The sequence below is a fragment of the Neoarius graeffei genome, chromosome 18, assembly GCF_027579695.1.
Source record: "Neoarius graeffei isolate fNeoGra1 chromosome 18, fNeoGra1.pri, whole genome shotgun sequence".
Lineage (NCBI taxonomy): Eukaryota > Metazoa > Chordata > Actinopteri > Siluriformes > Ariidae > Neoarius > Neoarius graeffei.
The window spans coordinates 65,663,142-65,683,726 of record NC_083586.1 but is presented as its reverse complement, the minus strand read 5'-3'; the positions used below and the strand labels follow the sequence as shown (position 1 = coordinate 65,683,726).

The 20,585-nt window shown below is 41.3% G+C and overlaps 1 protein-coding gene across 7 annotated transcripts in view; it reads left to right on the top strand.

Moving 5' to 3' along the window:
- Positions 1 to 15,311: 15,311 nt before the first annotated feature.
- colgalt1b (collagen beta(1-O)galactosyltransferase 1b) overlaps positions 15,312 to 20,585 on the top strand; it is a 34,739-nt gene continuing 29,465 nt past the window's right edge. For 5 of the 7 annotated variants that reach the window (XR_009650583.1, XR_009650582.1, XR_009650584.1 and 2 more), the window contains exon 1: positions 19,080 to 19,515. Coding sequence is in view for 4 of the 7 variants with exons in the window: in XM_060899270.1 (XP_060755253.1) it covers positions 19,298 to 19,515 (218 nt within the window). In the remaining 3 variants the exon portion in view is untranslated. Of the gene's footprint in view, positions 15,687 to 19,079; positions 19,516 to 20,585 lie in introns of those variants that run through there. The other 2 variants (XM_060899272.1, XM_060899271.1) reach the window with 2 other exon arrangements.

The following is a 20,585-nucleotide window of genomic DNA, read 5'->3' as shown; positions in this document are numbered from 1 at the left end:
CGAAATCAAGTCGTACATGAGCTGATAGCTGACGAGGCACGTAGCACAGAGTTGTCTATAATCCATGTATGGCGAGATTGAGTGGAATAAATGTTTTATTCTGTCCACATTCACTGGATTTTGAGAAACAGAGTATTTTTATTTTTAGCAAATTTGATCAATAAAAACTTTATACAAAACATCCAACAAAATCATTTCCACTTAGAATGTAAACAATCTGGTGAAATGACAGGAGCAATTTGTGAAAAATACTATAATAATAATTCTTGAAAAATAAATAAAGATATGTTCTTACCATCAGATACTTTTATTCCATAGTTTGTTGTTTTTTTTGTATTTTTTTTTCTTGAGTCGGGTGGTGTAGTGGTTAGCGCTGTCGCCTCACAGTGAGAAGGTCCGGGTTCAAGCCCTGTGTCCGGCGAGGGCCTTTCTGCATGGAGTTTGCATGTTCTCCCCGTGTCCGCGTGGGTTTCCTCCGGGTGCTCCGGTTTCCCCCACAGTCCAAAGACATGCAGGTTAGGTTAACTGGTGACTCTAAATTGAGCGTAGGTGTGAATGTGAGTGTGAATGGTTGTCTGTGTCTATGTGTCAGCCCTGTGATGACCTGGCGACTTGTCCAGGGTGTACCCCGCCTTTCACCCGTAGTCAGCTGGGATAGGATCCAGCTCGCCTGCGACCCTGTAGAACAGGATAAAGCGGCTAGAGATAATGGATGGATGGGATGGATGTTTTCGAGTAGAGTTTTTATTTCATCCTCAGTTGGTTCAGCAATACGCTCTGCCGTTTTCTTCTTATTACTTAGGGTTTTTGGCAGTTTGGCACCACCGACTGGGCTGGAGTGTGGAACCGGAGATATTGGGGGGGAAAACAAAACTCTATTCTTTCAGCTATTTCTGTTTCTTTTAAATATTTAATAACAAAGTGATATATCTGACTTGATGCGTTCTGCCATTTTGTTTTTCTCTACTCGTGGTATATGAGTTGTTATCCTAGTAGTAGAGTAGCCAATCAGAGCACACAATTGCTCATATCCACTGAATGTGGATAGAATAATACATTTTAATAAACATGTACAGTTTTCATGAAAGGAAGTCTAAAAAGATTGCTCAACATGGTCAGAGATACTTCTGATGGCAGGTGTGTGTGTGTGTGTGTGTGTACTTGTATTTGTTACATATTGAGGACCGGAACACACAACCTACAGAGGACAATTGTAGGAAGTGAGGACTTTTTTGGTCCAGTCAAAGGGCTGTTTGAGGATTAAGATTTAGTTTTTGGGTTCAGGTTAGAATGAGGTTTAGGTTCGGGTTAGGGTAAGGGGTGGGGTAAGGGATTTAGGGTAAGAGGATAGCGAATGCATGGTCAGTGAGAGTCCTCACAATGATAGAAGTACAAGAATGTGTGTTTGTGTGCTGTGCTCATTAGGATGAATTGAGAACAAAATTTCACACAGGACAATTTTTTATTTATTTTTATTTCCTTTTCAGACTGTTGGGGTTCACCCAGAAAGAGACCCTGGATTCCTTCGTGAACGCCTTTCCCTCGGGCCCGAGGTGGACGAATCAACAGCTCAAACAGACAAGGGAACACGTGAGAGTTGTTCACATGCCAGTTTATTCGCTCAGTCACTTCGTCCCAATGAAAACATTTTTGGAAGCATCTTATAGTGTTTCTGTGTTTATGTTTTGTCTTCATGTGTGTGTGTGTGTGTGTGTAATGGGTGTGTGTCTATGTGTAAGTGTGTAATGATCTTGAATCAATCATAATATAAAAACATATTTGCTGACAGTAAGGTACAGATAGATATCAGAGTTTTGGCTTATAATCAATATTATGTCTGATTCTTCGTGGAATAGTTTGGAATGTTAAACATAGATAATGTCTTACGATACGATACGATACGATAATACTTTATTGTCAGTTTACACTGAAATTTGGTTTGCATCCCTGAACAAGACTCGCTTGAGGACAACACACACGTATAACATCACAGTAACAGTACAATAACCCACCACCATAGTCAGGGGTAAAGGCAAGACGGAGGACACATACCTTCATACAGACATACATAAAAACAGCCATACATAACATGAGGGAAATTTTCACCATGTGTAATACATTGGATTAAACGCTCGCTGGTACATGCTGCAGATTCAGTAAAAGAATTGATTGGTGTATAAAAGAATGTTTAAGTCTATTGCGGTTGAAGAAGGGAACTCTGAAGCGCCTATTTGAAGGTAATAATTGATATTCTTGGTGTAAGATGTGCGTAGCATCAGTGGAGATGCATGTGGCCAGTCTGAGCATACTCTTATTGTGAGCTTCCTGAAATAGGTGTGCTATGGGCTGCCCAATGATCTTAGAGCATATTTTTATTTGATGCTGGAGTTTAGCTTTATCCTTGACAGAGAGGCTGCTATACCAAGCTGTACTACAGTAAAGCATAATGCTCTGGATCACAGATGTAAAGAACAAAAAAATTATTTGGTCGCTGACACCAAAAGATCTTAGTCTTCGCAAGAAATATATACGTTGTTGTATTTTTTTACATGTGAATTCTATATGGTCAGTCCATGTCAGATTCTGGTCAATCATGACACCAAGGTATTTATAGGATGGGACTTGAGCAATGTCTGAGTTATGGATTTTAACTTTGGAAAGTTGGAGAGGAGGTTTTCCAAAGATGACCTCCTCTGTCTTCACTGTGTTAATGATAAGGTAATTAATATCACACCATTCAATTAACCAGTCCACATTGTTTTGGTACAAAGAGTCATCATCTGATTTTGTGAAAAGAGTGACTAATGTTGAGTCATCTGAATATTTAAAAAGATATTGATTTGGCACATTGGTGGTGCTGTCCGAGGTATACAGGGTGAACAACCTGGGAGAGCTTATGCAGCCCTGGGGAACTCCAACATTGGTGGTGATGGGAGAAGAAAGTGTGTCATTAACCTTAACTAGCTGGACCCTGTTTGTTAAAAAAGAAAAATACCAGTAAATAATATATGGGTTTATATGAAACTTAATCATTTTAGACAGAAGCAAGTTTGGCTGAACAGTATTGAATGCTGAAGAGAAATCAATAAAAAGTGCCCTGGCATATGTGTTGGATTTATCTAGATGTTTAGATATGATATGTATCAGTGCAACCACTGCATCCTCTGTGCTACGGCCTTGTTTATATGCAAATTGGTAGGGGTCTTGAAGTCCCCCCATCTGTCTGTTTAAATGTTGGACTATGATTTTTTCTAGTGACTTCATGATCACTGATGTGAGGGCTATTGGCCTATAGTCATTATGTTCTTTAGGACATTTCTTTTTGGGGATAGGTTTAATGTGAGATGTTTTCCATGCTAGTGGGATGTAATGGGTGTCCAGGGACTGCTGAAAAATGGGTTGCCATACCGGGGCTAGTTCCCTGGCGAATGTTTTTAATATAAGAGCACTGCTGTGGTCAGGCCCTAAGGCTTTCATTGTATTATTGCGCTGGAAGACGCCCCTAACCTCCTCGACAGTTATGAGGATTCTGTCAGAGTAGGACGGGTTAATGGTGTTGATTATATTTTCACAGTCACTGAAGTGGGAAGAAGAATCAAACCTGCAAAAAAAGTCATTCAGTTCATTTGCAAACATGAGTTCATTACCAGTCACAATGGGTTTGTTGGAAGATGACATTCCAGTTATTTTTTTCATATTGTCCCAGAGTCTTTTGGGGGTTTTTTCTTTAAAGTTATTTTCCAGCTGATCTCTATGTACCTGTTTAGCTTCCCTTAGTTTGTTTTTTTAAACCTTCTCCAATTGTTTACATTTAATCATGTCTTTGCTTTTGAAAGCTGCTTTTCTTTTGTTAATTATGTCTTTAATGTCCTTGGATACAAATCATTTGTTATTGGGATAGATCTTTATACGTTTACTGGGGATAACTAACTGTGCACAAAAGTTAATATAATCCGTGATGACTGAAGTGGTGACATCTAAGGAGTTCTGGTCGTGGAATATATCCCAGTTTGTTATTTCAAAACATGCTCTCAGATCCTCGCATGCTTCAGGAGACCAGCATCGTATTTCTCTTTCTACTGCATTGCAGCGTTTCAATTTGGATTTGTATGTCGGGATTAAGTGGACCACATTGTGATCGGAATTAGCAATAGAGGGTCTGATTTTAGATCCATAAGCATCCTTTACATTCACATAGCATTTATCCAATAGTCTGTCTTTCCGCGTTTCACCTTTGACTACTTGATAGAAGCCAGGTAGAACTGCGTCCAATTGGCAGTGATTTAAATCCCCTGCTATAATGGCAGGCGCGTCTGGGTGTTTCTGTAAAAGTTTGTAAACATAGTCCGCAGTAGTGGCTGCGGCGATCGAAGCCTTGCCGCTAGGTGGTACGTACACCACACAGAGAAGCACGCATCCAAACTCACGGGGCAGGTAGAAAGGCCTCAATGTCAAACAGAGCATCTCAACGTTTGAGTCGCATATCGTGTCTTTAACGGTAAACTGGCGGCACCATTGATCATTCACGTATACACAAATCCCACCGCCCTTGCTTTTCCCAGAGTTATTGTCTCTATCGAGCCGGATCAGAGTAAATCCGTTTATCTCGAAAAGAGAATCAGGGGCGTTGGGTTGCAGCCAGCTTTCTGTAAGACACAACAGCGAAGCTTCACGAAATTCGGAGCAGTACCTTGCGTGGGTTCGGAGGTCGTCGATCTTGTTGTTCAAAGACCGAAGGTTGCTGAGAATGATTGCTGGGAGCGGAGGTTTGGTGTACCTTTGTCTGAGCCGATTCCGTATTCCACCTCTCCTGCCTCGTTTCCTGCGCATGGGCCTTCTCAGCTCAACGGGGATGTCACTCAGGAACGGCGGGGGTGGCGAAGGTGGCAAGTGGCGAAATGCAAGCAGGGAATCACGGCTGTAGATTGCGTTGGGGCGACGGTCCCAGTCGGATATTAAGTCCATTTCTCTCTCCGGTACAACAGAAGACTTTGAGTGAGCAGGGAGTTGCCCAATGATGGTAATCCCAATTAGAGTCAATATAATCCACGGATAAATCATCTTTAACATCGTAAGTGGGCAAACGTGACGAGTGCCATTTTAGACACAAAACAAACGACACAAGCACATTAACAAACAAACAAACAAACTTGAGACAAACTTAAAGCGAGAGCATGTTCAGGACGCGGTTCGCAGCCGAGCAGCGCACCGGACGTTGTTCATGTGCGTCAATGAGCCCACCTCATTGACCTTCTTGCCTACGAAGAAGGTCAAAAAACACTAGTTTGCACAGAAAGGATCTTACTAATTAACAGGAATAATTCTTAACACATGAATGTGTGCTAAGTCAGTAAATTACATCTTGATTCCACCATCATGAGTAAAATAACAAATAACAGTATGTCTTTAATAATGCTAAAACAAGGAATGTTATAAGAGAATAAACATAAAAGAAAAATAAGAACAACTTAACCACCAGAACAATGAGAATATGCCTGAAAGAGAGAGAACAATTGAACAACTAACAGGATTAAACTCATAACTAAATTAGGTTAATGCTTTTAAACTAAAAATCCTTAGAATCATAAGATCTTAATTATAATTATAATGTCATTATGGAACTAATCTAGAACTATAAAACTAACATTAATCACAGAATGCATTCATTAATTACGGGACCTATAAAACTAACATTAATCACTACAATAGTATATTTCAATATATTTCAGTATATTTCATAGCTTTTATGAAGCTATGACCTAAGGTTCAACTGAATGAATTAACATGATCATGAACTTTAATTCTACCATTTCAGAGTGTGTATGGGTCGAGCTGACACTAAAACAGACCTTCAGACACTTCTCTGTTCAAAATACACATTCATAAACAAAATGTTCCCAAACAATGTCCAGCCGGACCTAAGGTCATTTCAAACTAAATTTTGACACAGAATAAGCTAAGAATTACTATTTCACTAAACTTACATATACCTACATATATCCTGATTTAACCTACTGATTCTGATTCATATTCTGATCATAATCTACATATAATAAAATTTGACCCAACACAGACAATTATACACATAGTTAATGTCATTATAATGAACAAATCATTCGTGTTATTATCATTGTACAACACAGAGAACATCATGGCTCTAAGTAAACTAAATCCTGGTACATTTTTACCTGCTGAAGCTAGAAAATCCTGCATGATTTTTTTTTTTCAGAAAGCTTAAATCTGTTATGAAACTTCGGTGTCAATATCATACATAATATCATAATATCCTGTGATCAGCACAATTATGCAAAATTACAGTGTCTCATCATTGCCTATATTCAAGTTCCAATTCTTTATTGTCATTGTTAAGGCACAATGAAATTTCTTTTGTGCTGGCCCCAAAGGTGCAAAAAGTTAAGGTACAAAAAAAAGACAAAAAAAAACCCTTACCTAGCAAGTACCTGAGAGCTAAGAAAGGTGATAAGTAAATAAATATAAGATATACAAAATGAGGGGCGGCATGGTGGTGTAGTGGTTAGCGCTGTTGCCTCACAGCAAGAAGGTCCTGGGTTCGAGCCCCGTGGCCGGCGAGGGCCTTTCTGTGCGGAGTTTGCATGTTCTCCCCGTGTCCGCGTGGGTTTCCTCCGGGTGCTCCGGTTTCCCCCACAGTCCAAAGACATGCAGGTTAGGTTAACTGGTGACTCTAAATTGAGCGTAGGTGTGAATGTGAGTGTGAATGGTTGTCTGTGTCTATGTGTCAGCCCTGTGATGACCTGGCGACTTGTCCAGGGTGAACCCCGCCTTTCACCCGTAGTCAGCTGGGATAGGCTCCAGCTTGCCTGCGACCCTCTAGAACAGGATAAATGGCTACAGATAATGGATGGATGGATGGATGGATATACAAAATGAGCATAAATACACTTAACAGAAACGATGTGGTATCCAAGCAGTATGTACAGGTTCTCTGCTTCTATTGTGATTAATTTGAACCAAACCGTGGTTTTTATCGTGCTCTCTGTACTGATCTCCTGATTTTTATTGTGTGGCTCTAGAAGCATGTTTTTTTTTTATTTGTTTGTTTTTAGAAGCCTTGTTGATCTGTCTTAACTTGAATATTTAAATATATTCCTATAAGGTGCTTCTTCAATTGCAACACAAACAATTCTCTGAATTTCACTTTCTCAATTTATTTTTGCAAATGTGACCACCAAAAGCATAAAAAGGATAAAAAGCACCACGGAGAATCCAAGTATATATAAACAAATCATGTCCATGTGCATCTCTAAGAAGCTGAATCTCTTCTCCATGGTCATGTTTACATTTACAGGAACAATACGCAGCGGGGCATTTTTCTCCTCTGGGATCAGAAATGGAAAGAAATCCCTCCCGAAGGTTATATCATTGATACACGCGATTTCAGATTTGTTTCTAGCATCTAAAAAGCTCAGCTTCCAGTTGTTGACATTGAGCTGTACCAGCTTCACCCGCACCGTTTTCGGAGGTTTACTTAACCCAAACAGAGTAGACCCCAAGACATTGTAGAAGTTTCCATTTCTCCTGAGACCCCAAAACCCATACTGAGGGATCAAAGGTTGTGTGTGCTTTCTCTCGGCTGCTGAGCGTTGACACACACCGAGGGTCCAGCACTTGCTGTCTCCCACCTCCACATCCCAGCAGTTGAACCTGGCATTTTGGGCCTTTGAACATAGAACCAAATGGTTATCACTGCTCTGTAGGGGATTGCGGGGGTAAAACCTGCGAACGGAGTGGCTCACACACACCAGATCACCAGACGAAGACATGTGGGAGGAGTTTGGGTCGAAGACTACCGGGTCTGATGGAAAGACAGAAAGACCAACTGTTTGCAATTTTATAGCTATAAAACTTACCCACAATATGCTATAATATTACCCTCCTGATTATTACCATTCTACCTGTAGAACTAAAATAGTGTCATTATTTTCACCTATCCTTCTCAAATTAACCCTTCAGGGAGTTTGGGGGAAAACAGTACAACCCCAAGTGCTTTATTTCTCTTATACTACGGCAATTTGCCAACTGTTGCAATTAAAAAAAAAATAAAAATCTGTTACAGAATGATGCATGATGTCCTGCAGGCTACAGCTCTCAACTTGAAGCTCATTTCTGCGTCTCTTAATGTTTGTTTGACCGTGAGTTGGCCTAGTGCTTTGCATGTCCACCTCTTGACTAGGAGATCACAAGTTCTACTCATGGTCAGGTCATACCAAAGACCATCATAAAAATGGTACCTACTGCTTTTAAACAATCACTTTTAAACAAGTCATTTTTAATTAATGATCTTATCTGCAAACACAATCTTGATTTTTTGCTTCTAACTGAAACTTGGCTGGATCAAGCAAATAGTGCTACCACCCTTATTGAAGCAGCTCCCCCAAATTTTAATTTTTTGAGTGTTACCCGACAAGGGAAAGGTGGAGGGATCGCAAATATATTAAAAGTCTCTTTTCAATGTAAACAATCCTCACTTGGTGATTTTATGTCCTTTGAACACTTATGTGCACTTGTTACATGCTCTCCTAACATATTATTATTAACTATTTACAGGCCTCCGAGACATTCAGCCAAAGTCTTTCTTGAAGAGTTTGGTGAACTGTTGTCAGTCATTTGCTTAGAGTTTGATTGTCTTATTATATCTGGGGATTTTAACTTGCATGTAGATAATACTGAAAACACTTATGCCAAAGAACTACTTGCACTTATTGACAACTTTAACCTGGTACAACATGTACAGGGGCCGACCCACTCTCGTGGTCATACCCTTGACCTCGTCATCACAAAGGGTCTTACTGTTTCTACTACTGTTGTTGACCTGGCCTTATCTGATCATTTCTGTGTTTTCTCTGATGTTTCTATGTCTCCTCACATTCAGAACAGCTCAACGACAATGGGTAGGAGAGTCATAAAAGACAACACATGTGTTCTCTTTGAGCAAGCTCTCTCTCAGAACTCAACCAAAATGTCAGACTCTGTAGATGATTTACTGGAAATTTTTAATTTAAATATGACCCAAATTATGGATGATATTGCTCCATTCAAAATCAAAAGAGTCAATGATAAGCAGAAAGCACCATGGAAGCAGTACCCGGCTGTTAAACTGCTAAAGAGAGAATGTAGAAAGACTAAAAGAAAATGGCACAAATCTAAACTTCACATCCATTATCAAATCCATAAAGAGATGCTTTGTAATTATAATTATGAAATTCGTAAAGCAAGACAGTCTTTCTTCTCCAACATCATCAACAGGAATATGAACAATGCCCGTGTGCTATTTTTAACAGTAGAGAAGCTAACTAATCCCCCTCCACAATTAGCACCTGAACTTCTCTCAGTTAATAAATGCAATGAGTTTGCATCCTTCTTCAAAGGTAAAATTGATAAAATAAGGCAGAATATTGCTCATAATATATCTCAGCTGCAAAAAATTGAAAAACTGCAATCACCAATGACACAGATAGATAACTTCAACACAACGTCAGAATTTTGTTTAATTGATTATGAGACTCTTGAAAAAACTGTACAAAATCTCAGTTCCTCAACATCTGAATTGGACATTCTGCCCACCAACTTTTTAAGTCTGTTCTTCATCTTATAATTACAGATGTGCTTCAAATTATAAATACATCCCTAGAGACTGGCGTTGTTCCTGTGTCCCTGCAAAAAGCCGTTGTAAAGCCCCTACTTAAAAAAAATAATCTGGATCCTTCAGTATTAAATAACTACAGGCCAATATCAAATCTACCATTCATCGGGAAAATCCTTGAAAAAATTGTCTTCAATCAATTAACTGCCTTCTTGATATCAAACAGCCGTTTTGATAATTTTCAGTCAGGTTTTCGTGCCAATCATAGCACTGAAACAGCGTTGATTAAAGTTATAAATGACATACGTCTTAATACTCATGCAGGCAAAACATCGGTCCTGGTATTACTGGACCTCAGTGCAGCTTTTGATACTGTTGATCACAACATACTGCTATATCGACTTGAACACTGGGTTGGATTGACTGGTAAAGTTATCAATTGGTTAAATTCATACTTAAAAGATAGAAGCTTCTTTGTTACCATGGGAAATTGTTCCTCAACGTCAATGTCCTTGACCTGTGGTGTCCCCCAGGGGTCGATTCTTGGACCATTACTTTTCAACCTTTATATGCTCCCACTTGGGCAAATTATCAATAACAATTCAATTTTGTATCACTGCTATGCAGATGACACCCAAATTTATTTTGCTCTATCACCTAATGATTATGCCCCCCTTGAATGTCTCTACCAGTGCATCGATCAAATCAACAACTGGATGTCACAAAATTTTCTTCAGCTGAACACAGATAAAACAGAAGTAATTCTATTTGGAAAAAAAGATGAAAGACTCAGGATTACCACTATTCTTGACACAAAAGTGATTAAAACTAAAGAAATGGTTAAAAATCTTGGTGTTTTCATTGACAGCGAGCTAAACTTTGACAGTCACATGAAAGCAATCACTAAAACGGCATTCTATCACCTAAAAACATTTCCAAACTAAGAGGACTTATGTCAAAAAATGATCTGGAAAAACTAATACATGCCTTCATCTCTAGTAGGGTTGATTACTGCAATGGCCTTTTCACAGGCCTGCCAAAAAAGACCATCAAACGACTTCAGCTGGTTCAAAATGCAGCGGCTAGGGTTCTCACACGAACAAAAAGAACAGAGCACATTACCCCAATTCTAAGGTCCCTTCACTGGCTTCCAGTAAGCTACAGAATTGACTTTAAAGCATTGCTGCTGGTGTACAAATCTCTAAATGGTACAGGGCCCAATTACCTCTCTGATATGTTGCAGCGGCCTAACCCAATCAGATCTACCAGATCGCAACAGAAAAATTTACGATTAAAACGTGTTGTTAAAACAAAGTGTGGTGAAGCAGCTTTTAGCTACTATGCAGTACAGCTATGGAACCAACTGCCAGAGGACATTAAAAATGCTCCTGCTGTTGGCAGCTTCAAATCTAGACTAAAGACCAAGCTGTTCTCAGATGCTTTCTGTTAAATAATTAATATTGTCTTCTTTACATGTTTTATAATCTGTACTTTTACAGTTTCTGCATGTTTCAAATTTTACTTAACTTTTATTCTATTTTATTCTGCTGTTTTTTTCTCCCCCTATTTGAACTTCTACTTCATTTTATTATTTTGTTTCTACTATTGTTTAATTCTTATTATATTTTTTCCCATTTATTTTATGTAATTTTATTCTCTATTGTTTACTGTTTTGCTTTTACTTCTGTAAAGCACATTGAACTGCCACTGTGTATGAAATGTGCTATAGAAATAAACTTGCCTTGCCTTGCCTTGCCTTACTGCTGTCTGGCAAGGCACGCTGCAGTACATATGCAAGTGAGGAGTCAAGCTCTTGCAGTTACCAGAGGACCTGATCCCCACTGGCAAGAGACTGACGGCTACAAAAGCGGAGATCGGTGCCGCCTTAAGGGCCTGGTTAATACTGGGACGGGAGACTGCCTGGGAAGACCAGGTTCTGGAACGAGAAAGACTTTTACTTTTTTCTTAATGTTTGTTTATGTTGCCATGATTGTTTTGTTTTGGTTCCGGTCTTGTCTCCTCCCACGTCCCATTCTTGATTGTTTCCCAAGTGTGTCATGATCACTCCCATCTGTTTTCAGTTTGCCCCGATTAGTCTCTGATGAGTCCTTTGGAATCCATCTCAAACTTTTTCTTCATCTATGTGTCACTAGTAGAGGTTTTGAATAGAATATGCCTGATATTTCTTTCCTTCGTGACCACCCACGAGATGCCTGAGGCCGGTTCTGGTCCATTATGATGGAATAAGTATACAAAAACAGAACAGATCAGTTGAAAGAATTTAAAATATAACTACTTTGACAAATGTCTTTATTTTCATATTACAGTTTAGGATGCGGGGCGGCAGGGTGGTGTAGTGGTTAGCGCTGTCGCCTCACAGCAAGAAGGTCCGGGTTCGAGCCCTGTGGCCGGCGAGGGCCTTTCTGTGCGGAGTTTGCATGTTCTCCCCGTGTCCGCGTGGGTTTCCTCCGGGTGCTCCGGTTTCCCCCACAGTCCAAAGACATGCAGGTTAGGTTAACTGGTGACTCTAAATTGAGCGTAGGTGTGAATGTGAGTGTGAATGGTTGTCTGTGTCTATGTGTTGGCCCTGTGATGACCTGGCGACTTGTCCAGGGTGAACCCCGCCTTTCGCCCGTAGTCAGCTGGGATAGGCTCCAGCTTGCCTGCGACCCTGTAGAACAGGATAAAGCGGCTACAGATAATGAGATGAGATGAGTATGATAGTGAATCGAGAGGTTGTTCACTAGAAGTTGTGCAATATAGGTGTACAGTCTAATTACACACATTTTCACTCAGCGTTCTTCATCATCGCAACGATAAAAAAAGACCTTCTATGTAAACTATCTAATGCACAGGAATAATATTTACATTGTGAAATCAATACATAATTTTCTTTATAACTAACGAATATTGGCAAGAATACGCTCAGTGAAAAACGGGCTTCGGTGAGATGAGTGACCCGGCTCAAGTTCACCTCAAAAAGATACAGATTTGGGCCAATTGCAGCATGTTCTTCACTAATTACAATATTTACGAGAGACTAACCAGCATCTGACGCATAGCATCCATTGGCTCCGTCATATTTTCTGTCACAACTTGAAGTTGCAATGCGAATGTTGTTATGACTGGCTCCTCGTCTGATGGCAAAATGATGGAACTGGGTCAGTGCACGCTCAATGGAAACCTGCGCATGCGCACACGGACTTCCTCTGTCTGCTTGACTGCGCCAAGCGAGCGATTTCATGCACATTATTTGCTTTAATCCCCTCAAATTAAATAACTTCCCAGCCACAGAATGGCCTGATATTTTGTGAGATATTACAGAAATCAACATATATCACAATCACCACATTTCAGACAGAACTACATTTCACCGATTTTATGAAATCGAAAGGCTGTCTCGCTCTAACGACTTGTTCTCCTCGTGTTATGACTGATCTTCCTGCTTTGCTGTTCTTGTTGTCATTGAAGAGGAGTCTGTTTGTCAGGGTGTGACTGGGCTGACGAGTGAAGTGTGCTTGGTATTTTACTTGTTGTCTGCTGACAAACTTAATTATGTCTTCAGTTTTGCAGATGTTTCGCATGCTTACTCCGTTGCAGGCGAGGTATTGTAATCAGTGTGGTTCATTTGTTTGTTTGTTTCTGTGTCTGTCTGTTAACAATCTAGTGTCTAGACGGTTGCACCAACTGATTTCAAATTTTCAGGGTAGGTGGGCAATGGTCTGTAGATTACCTGATTAAATTTTGGGGGTAATCGGGTCAAGGTGAAGGTCACTGGAAAGGTCAACCTTTCAGTCAAAATAACATATTTTCCATTATAACTCAAAATGGTGGGCGGCACGGTGGTGTAGTGGTTAGCGCCGTCGCCTCACAGCAAGAAGGTCCTGGGTTCGAGCCCCGTGGCCGGCGAGGGCCTTTCTGTGTGGAGTTTGCATGTTCTCCCCGTGTCCACGTGGGTTTCCTCCGGGTGCTCCGGTTTCCCCCACAGTCCAAAGACATGCAGGTTAGGTTAACTGGTGACTCTAAATTGAGCGTAGGTGTGAATGTGAGTGTGAATGGTTGTCTGTGTCTATGTGTCAGCCCTGTGATGACCTAGCGACTTGTCCAGGGTGAACCCCGCCTTCCGCCCGTAGTCAGCTGGGATAGGATCCAGCTCGCCTGTGACCCTGTAGAACAGGATAAAGCAGCTAGAGATAATGAGATGAGATGAGAACTCAAAATGGTTGTTGATAGACAGATGTTTACTATTATGAGCATATAGGAACTCCCATATGGGCTTTCATTTGGCACCATGATCTTTGACCTTGAGTGACCTTGAAAGGTCAAACTAAAAGTCATGGTTTTTTAAAGGGCTGTAACTTTAAAATGGTTCATGAAAGCCAGATGTTTACCATTATCGACATAGAAGAAGTCGCATGTGGGCTTTCAGTTGCCACCATGACCTTTGACCTTGACTGACCCTGAAATGTCAAAATCAAGATCATGGATTTTCATAGGACTATAACCTGACAGCTGATGATTGAGAAATATTACCGTTATCAATATATAGGTATAAAATAAGTGCTGGCAGGTGAGGTTTGTTTTGCCTGGAAACACTTGTTTGTTAAGATATAACTGAAGTCATGTTCCTGATCGAGATCATTGTTTCCTTCTTTCATTTTTCCCCCTCTTGAAACTTCCTTTCATCATCTTTCTAATCATGTTTATGTGCATGAGTACGTTAGTCGGCTGCAGCTTTTTAAAATTATCAATAAAATATTTCGCTCGTAATGATTACTGATTGCTTTGGTTGTTGCTTTATTCTTCACCCTGAGACACTGTTTACAGCAGCACAAGACGCAGGTGTAGCACAACGATCAGGAGACACGGTAAAGGTGGAGCCTGAGCAGAAAACATAAAGCATTCATGATGTGAACGCCAAGGTATTTGAAAAGCAAATCAGGAACAGTAAGAGGAGGAGATGAAACATTCTTTGAAAGCTATAATTTAGCAAAGGGAACTTGAATAACCAGCTGATCAACAAACCCCTTTAATCCTCAGGCGTTTCACCGTGACACTCAGAAGCAGGTTCTACGTCTACACCTTACCTCAATGTATTTGTTGATTTTACACTCCAGTGCCGTGCCATTCCTTAGAGACTCCAAAAGTTTCTCAGCTGGACGGAGAGCCACTTTGATTTGGTCCTGCAGAGATGAAATGTACTCTTATAGCTCTGTCTCATGATTGCTTTGGCGGATTAAACATTTTTGTTCTTTTTTTTTATCATTGCAGGTGCTACACACACACACATTCATCAAACACAGAATGTTTTCAATGTTCGTATTTTGGAAACAACTCATAACATTCTGGGAATGTTGAGTTTCAGTCCAACAAGTCAGAATCATTCTGAGAACTTTACAGCACAATGGTCCCCTACAGTACGTTACTAGTTCAACTCAGATGAAATTCCAGCCAAACAGTGGTACAAGGATGGACTTTGCACTAACCCTGGATGATCTGGAGAACATCCCTTAACATTAAGGTTCCAGAAAGGTCAAATTATTTAAAGATTAAAGGAACACTATTTGATATTATTTCCATAAAAGAAAGCTTTACCTGAAAACCAAAAGGAATTTAAAAGATCTGCTCTCAGAAGCAGGAGCTGCAAGCAGGATACACACCTTTCGCTGGTGTACAGCGTGTGCAAGAGGTTGAACTTTGTGTAACAGGTGATTCTGTTTCTTGCATCGAGAACATATGGCCTGTTCATCATCCCTGCAGAAAAATAGGATCTTCTCTCCGTGCAGTACGCACTGAATCCCTCCATCTTCCTCCTCTGTTTCTCTCTCCTTCTCCTTCTGAAAAGACTTGCAGGTGTTACTCAGAGTCAGGTTGGGCACAGGTTCCTGCCAGATCACCTGCTGACACACGGGACATGCTCGAGTGCAGAAGGCAGAGAAGGCAGGGTCATATCCCACACACCTGCGGCAGAAAGTGTGTCCACAGGAGAGGAGCTGAGGATCCTGGAAGATCTTGAAACACACTGGGCATGAGAGATCATCTTCTAGAGAGGACGCCATGGAGGGTGTGAATAATAATAATAATAATAATAATAATAATAATAATAATAATAATAATAATGGCAGTGAGACAGAGCTCAGATCCTTCTCAGAGGAACCTCAAGATGTGAGAGGTAAACAAAGTAACGCTGAAAAGGAAATAAAGTGTCTGAGTTTTCTTTCCCTAAAAACGAAACCTAATGTCAGATGAAGGAAGAGATTTTTTTTTTTTTCTCCCCAGGAAGCGCTCAGGGAGCAGGGTTGCCAGATCAGGGCTGAGTTTTAGATATTAAAGCTGATCTGAAATCACATAACATTGTGCTGATGGATGGAAATTATAATCTCAGTGTCATTTGGACAGAAATACATCAGTTTAGAGTTAATCTGGAACCATTAATGGACCGGAAACGAGTTCTGGACTTGTGGAGTGGTTGGACAAATCAAATCAAATCAAATCTCAAATCAAGGATGTGTGTCAGTCTTAAACATTAGCTTTATTCCGAGATAGATAAATAGATAGATAGATAGATCTTACGTAAACTACACTACACCTTAATATCAACCGAATCAAATATGTAGCAGAACCAATCACAAAGTCCAGGGGGTGGAGTCGGACTTGATCCAGCTCCTCCTACCTGGGCGGGGCGTAGCATTTGCAGTTGTATTGTGCGCCATCCAGAGGGGGGCCATTGTACCTTTGTCATCTGAAACATCTGGTCCAGGGGTTTTGATCTTAACGCTGTGAACAGAATTAGACTGAGAGTTTCTCTTTCATCTCCATGCGTGTAATTCTCATTCCCTTCACAGAACATCTGGGACTGGAGCAGATGTGTGTCTCAGATGTGGGAGTGTGGTCATTGTAGCCTATGGCTGTCCCTCTTTCTGAATTTATTTATGCAGCTGATAATCTAGAGCTTTGTGAAACACACACCTCCTCAGCACTTCATCATTCAGTGTGACAGAAGAACACTGGACTTCCTCCATGTGAATAACCTCCAGCCCTCACTGATCTAAACTAGTAACGAGGTGAAGAGCAAACTGTTTGGCCTCCAGGTCTATTTTGCTCGTTTGTATATTTTATGGTGAAAAAAAACCCACAATCTGCTTCTGTTTCCATTAAAACTCAACTAAAGTAGGTGTGTATATGTCCGAATGCGAGTATTATGGCGCCCTCTAGTGTGTGCAACTTTGAGCATCTCATTAAAAAAAAAAAAGCTTACCCTCTTAGAAAATAAACTACATTACTGTACGTTCAGGGGCACAACAGCTTGTCACTGGATCAGTACTCTGTAAGGTATTTATTTGTACCCTTTATATACAGACTGGAAACGTATTTGTACGTTTTTGGCTCTAAAACAGTACAAACAGTGACCTTGAGGTCCAGTAATGAGCCCTAGGGGTACATTAGTGTAGACTGTACCTCAGGGGACAGAACTGGACTCCTTCTGTACCTCTGTTTCTGACACTGCTCTGTTTGCTTCATTACTGGGAGGCAACCATGGCCTGAAGGTTAGCGAAGCAGCCTTGGGCCCAAAGGGTTGCTGGTTTGATTCCCGGGACTGGCAGTAAACATGGGAGAGGACAGCACTTTCCACTCCCTCTGTATCATGACTAAAGTGCTCCTGAGCAAGGCACCGAACCCCCAACTGCTCCCTGGGTGCTGTAGCATCGCTGCCCACTGTTCTGGGTATGTGTGCTTCAGATGAGTTCTGCTGTGCTTGAGTGTACTGTACATGTGACCTAATAAAGCCTTCTTCTTCTTGAACCTGATGGAGACCTGATGAATCCCTCATCAGTGCTAGTTTCTGGAATTTCTATAAATTCCATAAAATAATATGGATGTACTGTTAATTTATTGTATTTGTAAAGACAAATGATCTTTTCTTACATGGGTTCTTAGCAGCCTACAGAAGGAGATGGAGAGACTCTCAGGAATGAAGACATGAACGTGGACTTCACAATAAATGTGGCCTTCAGTTTGTCTCTAATCACTGAGTGGTGACTCTTTACTCTTTGAAACAGTGGCGTGGCAGATTTTGGTCAATTGTTTTTTGGTAAAGCACACAACCATTTGGATGTTTTTTTTTCTTCATCCAAATAGAACAGATACAAACTGTTTCCAGGATGCCTTCATTGTGTTCTTTACACTGTGCATCTAAAATCATAGCTCTCTTCCACCACAAGTCTTTTCTTCACATCTTCATCACATCTGGCTAGTTTGGGGTGTTTTGTGATTCTGGATTTTTTTTTCTCTTTAAACCAAAACAAACTCGAGTAATAAAAACTATGGTTAGTTTGTAAAATAAAATTGTTGAGAAACTCATGGTCCCATGGTTATATGGTTATAAAGTTTATTGTGGTGTTCACAAACAACAATTTAATGATGCAATAATATTACTATTTGCAGCATGGTGGTGTAGCAGTTATCACTGTCGCCTCACAGCAAGAAGGCTCTGGGTTTGAGCCCCGTGGCCGGTGAGGGCCTTTCTGTGTGGAGTTTGCATGTTCTCCCCGTGTCCGCGTGGGTTTCCTCCGGGTGCTCCGGTTTCCCCCACAGTCCAAAGGCATGCAGGTTAGGTTAACTGGTGACTCTAAATTGAGCGTAGGTGTGAATGTGAGTGTGAATGGTTGTCTGTGTCTATGTGTCAGCCCTGTGATGACCTGGCGACTTGTCCAGGGTGAACCCCGCCTTTCGCCCGTAGTCAGCTGGGATAGGATCCAGCTCGCCTGCGACCCTGTAGAACAGGATAAAGCGGCTACAGATAATGAGATGAGATGAGATTCTTACTTAAGTCTCACTCTTATTGTTTTTTTTTGTACAATTATGTTCATAGCCTGTGTTTTTGACATTTCTTTGGTTACTTTACACACACATTCCATCCTCTTTATCTATGTTATGCTGTCCAATAACATTCACTACCTGGTGCAATATATCTATTTCAGTTGCAAGTATTTTATTAGTGTTATGTTCTATTTCAGTTGAAGCATGACTCTTATTTAAGTTCCATTCTTATTTAGTTGTGTATATTATGTACATGGCCCGTGTTTTACATTTTTATTTTTATACATAGATATATATATATATATTTTCCTATAGATTTTTATACTTTTATTGCACTCTATTTTTTGTTTCTGTTTATTCCTGACTCTTTTTTCTATCCGTGAGCTGCTCGAACCCCACCGAGGGATGAATAAAGTTTATCTTATCTTAAGGCATATATAGTGTTTATAAGAACAAAAAAAAAAAAAAAAACATCTCCACATCTGTGTGCAGATGCTGTTAGACAGCCTACTACTCCGCCCCGTTGCTTTAGCCACGCCCTCAAAAGTTTCTGGCACATTCTCATTGGACGGATCTAGACCTTCATAAAGGGGCGGGGACAGCTCTGATAGTTCGCGACATAATATCCTCCTGTAGCCAGGAACAGAGGCGCTTCAGTGCTGTGATGGGTTACTGTGCGATCCAGAGCAGCGTTTTGGTGATGAATGAAACATGTTGAATAAACGTTTCCCCTTTAGGATCTGACTGTGCGCATGCGCATTGAAACGGCGCAGTAATCAGGGTGTAGCTTTAACATCGCTTGGCGGAATCTCAGGATACGGACAGGAGGCTCCCGGTGCCGGTGCCGGTGTCGCCATGGCCCGGGTCGCGCTGCTGCTGTCCGCCGCCTCGGCGCTGCTGGTGCTCGGGCCCGGGTCGGGGTATTTCCCGGAGGAGCGCTGGAGCCCCGAGTCTCCCCTGCTGGCTCCGCGCGTGCTGCTCGCGCTGGTGTGCCGGAACTCCGAGCACTCGCTCCCGCATGTCCTCGGCACCATCGAGCGCCTCCGCTACCCCAAGGACCGCATGGCTGTGTGGTGAGTGCACATCTTCTTTATTTCCTCCACGGAACAGGAAGTGCAGTCTGGCGCGTGCCATCATGATTTAACAGATAACAGATCATCATCATCATCATCATCTTCTTCTTCTCTTCATTCTCTGGATGAGTCTGCAGCATGATGGTGTTCTGATGTTTCTAGAGGTTTCTGTGCATCTCTGCAAATCATGAAACATTCTCATTACTGCAAAGGGACACAATCATTCACCATTCTGTATAAGGGACGCAACCATTCTGTATAAGGGACGCAACCATTCACCATTCTGTATAAGGGACGCAACCATTCACCATTCTGTATAAGGGACACAACCATTCACCATTCTGTATAAGGGACGCAACCATTCTGTATAAGGGACGCAACCATTCTGTATAAGGGACGCAGCCATTCACCATTCTGTATAAGGGACGCAACCATTCTGTATAAGGGACGCAACCATTCTGTATAAGGGACGCAACCATTCACCATTCTGTATAAGGGACGCAACCATTCACCATTCTGTATAAGGGACGAAACCATTCACCATTCTGTATAAGGGACGCAACCATTCACCATTCTGTATAAGGGACGCAACCATTCTGTATAAGGGACGCAACCATTCACCATTCTGTATAAGGGACGCAACCATTCACCATTCTGTATAAGGGACGCAACCATTCACCATTCTGTATAAGGGACGCAACCATTCACCATTCTGTATAAGGGACGCAACCATTCACCATTCTGTATAAGGGACAGGAATAAAGAGTGAAGGGAGGAGTAAAGTGAGCTTTGGGGAGGAAGTGAGTGAGAGAGTTGAGACGAGTCCAGATGTTCTACAATCAGTTTGTTCATAACTGCAGATCTCTCTCTCTCTCTCTCTCTCTCTCTCTCTCTCTCTTTATCTGCTGTGTGTGAATCTCTCTCTCTCCCCCTCTCTCTTTCTCTCCCCCTCCCCCTCTGTCTCCCTCCCCCTCTGTCTCCCCCTCCCCTCTGTCTCTCTCTCTCTCTCCCTCTCTCTCTCCCCTCCCTCTCCCCCCCTCTCTCTCCCCCTCCCCTCTGTCTCTCTCTCT